The sequence below is a fragment of the Aotus nancymaae genome, unplaced genomic scaffold (assembly GCF_030222135.1).
Source record: "Aotus nancymaae isolate 86718 unplaced genomic scaffold, 86718_ANA_hifiasm-v0.15.2.pri h1tg000059l, whole genome shotgun sequence".
NCBI lineage: Eukaryota > Metazoa > Chordata > Mammalia > Primates > Aotidae > Aotus > Aotus nancymaae.
In genome coordinates this window covers 2,093,220-2,099,219 of record NW_026988473.1, presented here as the reverse complement: position 1 = coordinate 2,099,219, position 6,000 = coordinate 2,093,220, and the positions used below count along the sequence as shown (strand labels likewise).

The 6,000-nt window shown below is 56.7% G+C and overlaps 1 protein-coding gene across 2 annotated transcripts; it reads right to left on the bottom strand.

The window, feature by feature from the left end:
- Positions 1 to 765: 765 nt before the first annotated feature.
- On the bottom strand, positions 766 to 2,690 carry CDK2AP2 (cyclin dependent kinase 2 associated protein 2). Of its 2 annotated transcripts, none has more exons than XM_012452927.2 (4): positions 2,283 to 2,690; positions 1,874 to 1,971; positions 1,647 to 1,779; positions 766 to 1,286 (listed from the first exon to the last, which is right to left on the bottom strand). In XM_012452927.2, the coding sequence occupies exons 1-4, from the start codon at positions 2,362 to 2,364 to the stop codon at positions 1,219 to 1,221; spliced, it is 381 nt and encodes a 126-aa protein (XP_012308350.1). In that variant the 5' UTR covers positions 2,365 to 2,690; the 3' UTR covers positions 766 to 1,218. The 2 variants fall into 2 exon arrangements, with proteins under 2 accessions (XP_012308350.1, XP_012308351.1); XM_012452928.2 differs by having other exon boundaries at positions 2,141 to 2,681.
- Positions 2,691 to 6,000: the final 3,310 nt, after the last annotated feature.

Genomic DNA, 6,000 nt, shown 5'->3' with positions numbered 1-6,000 from the left:
AAAGTCTAGGCAGACGCTGGTGGCTCTGATGTGCCTCCACCTAGGGCTGAGCTCTAGGGCCCCCTGGGCCTCTACAGTCACCCAGCTACACACCCAGGCAGAAGCGGGCTGTCACTCTTGAGTGGCTGGGCTAGCCCCTGCGAGGTGCCACAAAGCCTCCCACACCTCTGCCTTCCGGGTCCACAAGTCCAGCGACCCAGCCACCCGGAGTCTAGGCAAAGGGTGAGGCACCCTAAGGAACCCCAAGGCTGGGCTCCTGGGATTGCGCCCAGCCTGCTACAGGTGCTGCGGCGGTGACGGCAGCACCCGCCAGCCTCTCCGCTTGACTCTGAGGCCAGTGCTGGAAGCAGCAGTGCGCATTCTCTCTGCGGAATCAGAGACCTTCAGGGCTGATTCAGAGACTGGGGTGTTGTCAGGGCATTAGAGCGTGTAAGGGAGTGGCTTACGTGAACTGGCATTTCCACGCTGCCAGGCATCACCGCCAATCCAGAGGAAGCGCCCTCCAGGCCCAGGCTGCCCACAGCGCCAAGGGCTGTGGAAGCAGCCAGGCCCTGCTCTGCCCCCTGGTGGCACCACAGGAAGGCCTAGGGCTCTCAGCACCAGGGCTGGGACAGGAGAGGGCCTGGGTCCCACAGGAGGCCTGTGGCCCACAGAGGCAAGTCAAACCCCGTTCAGTCACACCCTCCCCACCCCTAGTCTCCTCTTCCTTCTCTGCCTGGCCCACCCAGGCTTAGCTGAAGAACCAGACCCAGAAAGGCTCAGAGCTGAGAGCAAACTCCAAATCATCTTTTATTAATATAAAAAGGGCATATTTAGCAAAAGACACACAGAGAAAAGAGTCACTATGGCCCAGGACACAAGGCAAGCAGGTGCCAGGCCTGAGCCCCTGCTGGGAGAGAGGGAGGCTCGGGACGAAGTGGGAGAAGTGCTGGGAGGGGCTGAGCAGTGGGGGCCACAGAAAGTTCCGGTGGGCAACACTGTCGGCAGGTCATGGGCGCGACTCACAGGGACCTCGCTGCTAACTCTTGTTGTGGGGGGGCGTTCTTAGTGCTGCCACCTGGAGTGAGAGCCGCCCTTTGGTTCCTGGAGGGCACCCACCAAGGGACACAGGACAGGAAGCCCAGGATAGTTAGTGCAACTCGGGATGATGGCCAGGGAGAAGCGGGTGCTCTGCAGTGGCCGGGAAAGGTCCAGACGCTGAGGCCGAGAGGCTTCTTGTTACGTGCGGGCGTTCCGCTCTGTCTCCGCCAGGCACTCTCTGACTAGGGCCCGGGCATGGATGATACCTGGGGGTAGGGTGGGGTATCAGCAACCCTCCAAAGCCCCACCTCCGCCCTCCAGAGGACCACCACTGCCTCCCCACTCCCTTTCCTTTCGAAGCAAGAGAAATTCAAATCTAATAATGGCGAGATGAGATTAGAGGTTTGGCTAATCCTCAAGGTGGCCCTGTTGAAATACAAATTCCCAGGCTCTTCCCTGGAAATGGACTCAATTTCAATTAAAAATACCTCTCTGCATAGTAATACTGGCCCTAGTCTAGGCGTGGCTCAGGTGGCCTCCAGATGTCCTTACTTCCCTAATGAAGGATAGTCCAGTGTCGGCTTCCCGAGCAGGGGAGCAGGGCAGGGCGGCCTGGCCTCGCTTACCTCTCTTCAGGCGCTCCATGGCACTCTTGCTGCCAGCATAGGTGGGCCGGATCTCTTTGCCCATCTCCTCTATGACCGACAGCAGGTCCGTGTAGGTGCTCTGGGAGCCCTGGGCGCCGGGTGGCTTCATCGCCTATGTCAAAAGAGAACAGGGCAGTGAACTCAGGCACCTGGCAGGGAAGGGAACTCCAGTCCCCATCCATAAGCAAGGCTTTGGCCCCACTCACCTGCACATAGCCCATGGAAGGTGGTCCAAAGTCGTTAAACAGCGGTCTGAAAGGGGCGGCGGCTCCTGGCACTGAGCCCGACGGCGACGGCACGCTTCCTGCAGCAACAGGCGCGAGTAAGAGGTCAGCGCTGGGCAGGGACGCGCCTCCCTGCTTTTCCAAGCCCAGGACCAGGTTCGCCCGATTCCCTCCAAAGGATGCTTCATTCCATGCTGATCAACTTCAGGGACAAATCCCTCCCCCTGTGCTCCACCTACAAGCCCTTACATGACCACGCCCATTTCACAGGCCAGCAAACTGAGGCTCAGCGAGGGGTAGGCGGCAGGCCCAGTATTGCAGAACTCAGGCCGTCTTCTCTTCGAGACCTCGACCGCCCGGCAGGCGAGCAGGGGTGGAGCTGGATCCTCACCTGTAGGGACCGGGGTGCCCGGCCCAGGGGTGCTGGAGCCAGGGGTGCTGCTGGGGGCGGGGGCGATGGGTTTGTAGGACATCCCCAACTCCTGGGCGCGGCGGACGCCAGCCGGCCGCTCCTCGGGGGTTGGCCGCCGGGCCGCTCAGCCGCGCTCCGATTGGCAAGCGGGCCGCACGCCCCTGGTAAATAGAGGTCTGGCCGGAAGGGCGAGCGGGCTCGAATGCTCCCTCACTCCCGATTGGCGCCTGAAGATGTCACTCGAGCCTCCTTATTGGACGAGACCTGCCCTAGCAGGTCGCAACCGCCGCCGATTGGCCTCCGCCTTCCGGACCTCGCACCTGTCTGCTCTGGATTGGGCGGTGGCTGCCGCCCTCCGCAATTGGCGAGTTCGCGGCCCGGGCCGGCGCGCTCTCAATCCGATTAGTCCCCAGGCCTTAGAGGCGGGGCCTCTGGAACCCGGACCCCGGGCTGGGCCGCCGGTTCGCGCCGAGGGGTCTTCCCGGACGCGGGCGCCACCCTTGCGCTTCACTCGCTCTGCTTCAGACGTCGGCTCCGCTCTGCCCAGTTTCGGCCCAGCAGGGGTTGCTGTCGCCGCCGCCGTCGCCGCCGCTGTGCGCGCCTATCCGCTCCCGGGGCCGAAGGACGCAGAGCTTTGACGTCCCGAGCCCCGCGCCCCACCCCGTGCGCTTTTACGTCACCTTTCACCGGTTCAACACCCTCTCCCCGATCTGCGCATGCGTCCGCCCGAGGCCTGCGTTTGTTCCCATGGCAACGGGCCCCACTTCAGTGCCGCCACGCGCCGCTCTTGCTGTGGCTTGGCTGGTCCTCAGGTCCAAGGGTGACCTCAAAGACCCCTTTGCCCGCACACCCAAGGCCCCGCGCCGCCGCCTCAGCTAGTGACAATGGCCGTAGGGCAAACCTGCGGGATTACTGTGTGGCGGGCCCGGACCAAACTGATCAAGAGCACCGACTGGAGCCAACCGCCTGGGTTCGAATCTCAGCACCACCCCCACTGGCGATTTCCCCCAGGCAAGTGTCTTGCCTCTATGCCTCAGTTTTGGGAAAATGACGATCTCATTGGGTTGTTGTGTGGATTAAGTGAATAGTCATAAAGTGCTTGTTTCATTCTCCGCCTTCCTGTCCCACTCCAGGGCCCCCATACCTTTCCATTCCACCACTCAGACGCCTCCTCTCAAATCTCACTCCCCACAAACTTAGACTTCAGACCCTCCTCCACTCACTAACCCTTTCTCCCCGGCTCCTTCCCCAAGCTCAAACTTCTCTGGCCTTATGTACCTTCATGGTCCCAGCTTTGTAGATCTTCATCTCCAGGATAGTCATTCATTCATTCATCCATCCAACAAACATGTTCTGGCCTGCGTTGGCTCACGCCTGTAATCCCAGTACTCTGGGAGGCCGAGGCGGGCAGATCATGAGGTCAAGAGGATTGAGACCATCCTGGCCAACATGGTGAAACTCCGTCTCTACTAAAAATACAAAAAATTAGTTAGGCGCGGTGGTGCGCGCCTGTAGTCCTAGCTACTCGGGAGGCTAAGGCAGGAGAATTGCTTGAACCCGGAGGTGGAGGTTGCAGTGAGCTGAGATCGAGCCACTGCACTCCAGCCTGGCGTCTGGCGAAAAAGCGAGCCTCTGTCTCGGGAAAAAAAAAAAAAAAAGAGGTCAGGAGTTCGAGACCAGCCTGGCCAATATGGTGAAATACAAAAGTTAGCTGGGCGTGGTGGCCGGCACCTGTAATCCCAGCTACTTGGGAGGCTGAGGCAGGAGAATCATTTGAACCCAGGAGGCAGAGGTTGCGGTGAGGCAGACGTTGCAGTGAGCCAAAATCGTGCCATTGCACTCCAGCCTGGGCGACAGGGCGAGACTCTCACAAACAAAACAAAAAAAACCATGTTCTGACTCCCTTGACTCCTTCCTCCGTCCCACATCTTGTGCCGAACACTGAGGTTACAGAAATGAACTGGCCATGGCCTCTGTACTCAAGGAGGTCTTATTCTCTGAGACAGACAGGGAAGCAGCATCTTTTTACACTGCAGTGAGACAGTGGCCACAGGGGAGACCCAGACAGGGTGCATTGGAACAGAGAAAGGGTCTGCTGGGTGGCATCACAGAAATCTTTCCAGAGCAGGTAGCATTTGAGTAGGTGGGGGCAGAAGTGGAGTTGGGAGGGGGCACTCCAGGTAGAGGGACTGGTGTGTGCAAAACCTTGGGAAATGGGAGAGCACAACGTGTGTTTGAGAAGCAGTGTTTGTTTTTGTTTTCTCTGCTGGAGAGTTCATTGTGGAGTGGGGGTGGAGCTGTGGAAATAACCGCAGGGGCAGGAGGGGACCTTAGGTGACCTGGATGTAAGGAAGCTGAGTTGACCAGAGTCCAGTGCTTCCCTAACTCCAGCCATTAGAAAAACGCCATCGATCTTGCCATCTGTTGAACATTTTCTTTGAATTAACTCACTTTAAAAAAATCTTAAATAGGAAAAGTAATAATGTCCATTTAATTGTGTACTCACTATTTATAGTTTTCGAATACATATTCAAATGCAACTACTGTTAAGGTGAAAAGGTGTTGATCAGGTCACCCAAGGTCTTACACTCCCTATGGGTGGCACTGAGGGTGCGCTCTCAAGAAATCTACTGTGGATAGTAGGTGAAGAGGAGCCACGGAGGGTCATGCCTCCTTTGGGAACCACCAAGCCCCCACTCCTTCTGTTACAGGAAAGGGGTCCGGATCCATATCCCACCAGAGGGTTCCTGGATCTTGTGCAAGAAATAATTTAGGGCAAGTCCATAAAGTGAAAGACAGTTTATTAAGAAAGTAAAAGAATAGCCAGGCACGGTGGCTCACGCCTGTAATCCCAGCACTTTCGGATGCCGAGGTGGGCAGATCACCAGAGGTTGGGAGTTCAAGACCAGCCTGACCAAAATGGAGAAACCCTGTCTGTATTAAATATACAAACATTAGCTGTCAGGGTGGTGCATGCCTGTAATCCCAACTACTGGGGAGGCTGAGGCAGGAGAATTGCTTGAACCTGGGTGATGGAGGTTGCAGTAAGCTGAGATTGAGCCATTGCACTCCAGCCTGGGTGACAAGAGCAAGACTCCGTCTAAAAAAAAAAAAGAAAGAAAGTAAAAGAATAAAAGAACGGCTACTCCATAGAGCAGCCCCAAGGGCTACTGGCTGCCCATTTTTATGGTTATTTCTTGATGGTATGCTAAACAAGGTGTGGATTATTCACGCCTCCCCTTTTTGGACCATATAGGGTAACTTCCTGACAGTGTCATGTTATCAGTTTCCTGATGGGAGTGTAGCAGTGAGGACGACTGGAGGTCACTCTCATCGCCATCTTGGTTTTGGTGGGTTTTAGCTGGCTTCTTTACTGCAACCTGTTTTATCAGCAAGGGATTTATGACCTGTACCTTGTGCTGACCGCTACCTTGTGCTGACCTCCTAGCTCATCCTGTGACTTAGAATGCCTTAACCATATGGGAATGCAGCCCAGTAGGTCTCAACCTCGTCTTACCCAACTCTTATTCAAGATGGAATGGCTGGCTGGGCGCAGTGGCTCACACCTGTAATCCCAGCACTTTGGGAGGCTGAGATGGGCGGATTTCCTGAGGTCAGGAGTTTGAGACCAGCCTGACCCAAAATGGAGAAACCCTGTCTCTACTAAAAATAGAAAAAAATTAGCTGGGCATGGTGT

What these genes read in the sequence shown, in the direction of transcription:
- CDK2AP2 (XM_012452927.2), bottom strand. Translation starts at nt 2,364, where the DNA reads ATGTCCTACAAACCCATCGCCCCCGCCCCCAGCAGCACCCCTGGCTCC. An exon ending in GGGCACCCCGGTCCCTACAG is followed by an intron (nt 1,972 to 2,282) that starts GTGAGGATCCAG and finishes CTGTTGCTGCAG; the next exon opens with GAAGCGTGCCGTCGCCGTCG. An exon ending in CTTCCATGGGCTATGTGCAG is followed by an intron (nt 1,780 to 1,873) that starts GTGAGTGGGGCC and finishes CTTTTGACATAG; the next exon opens with GCGATGAAGCCACCCGGCGC.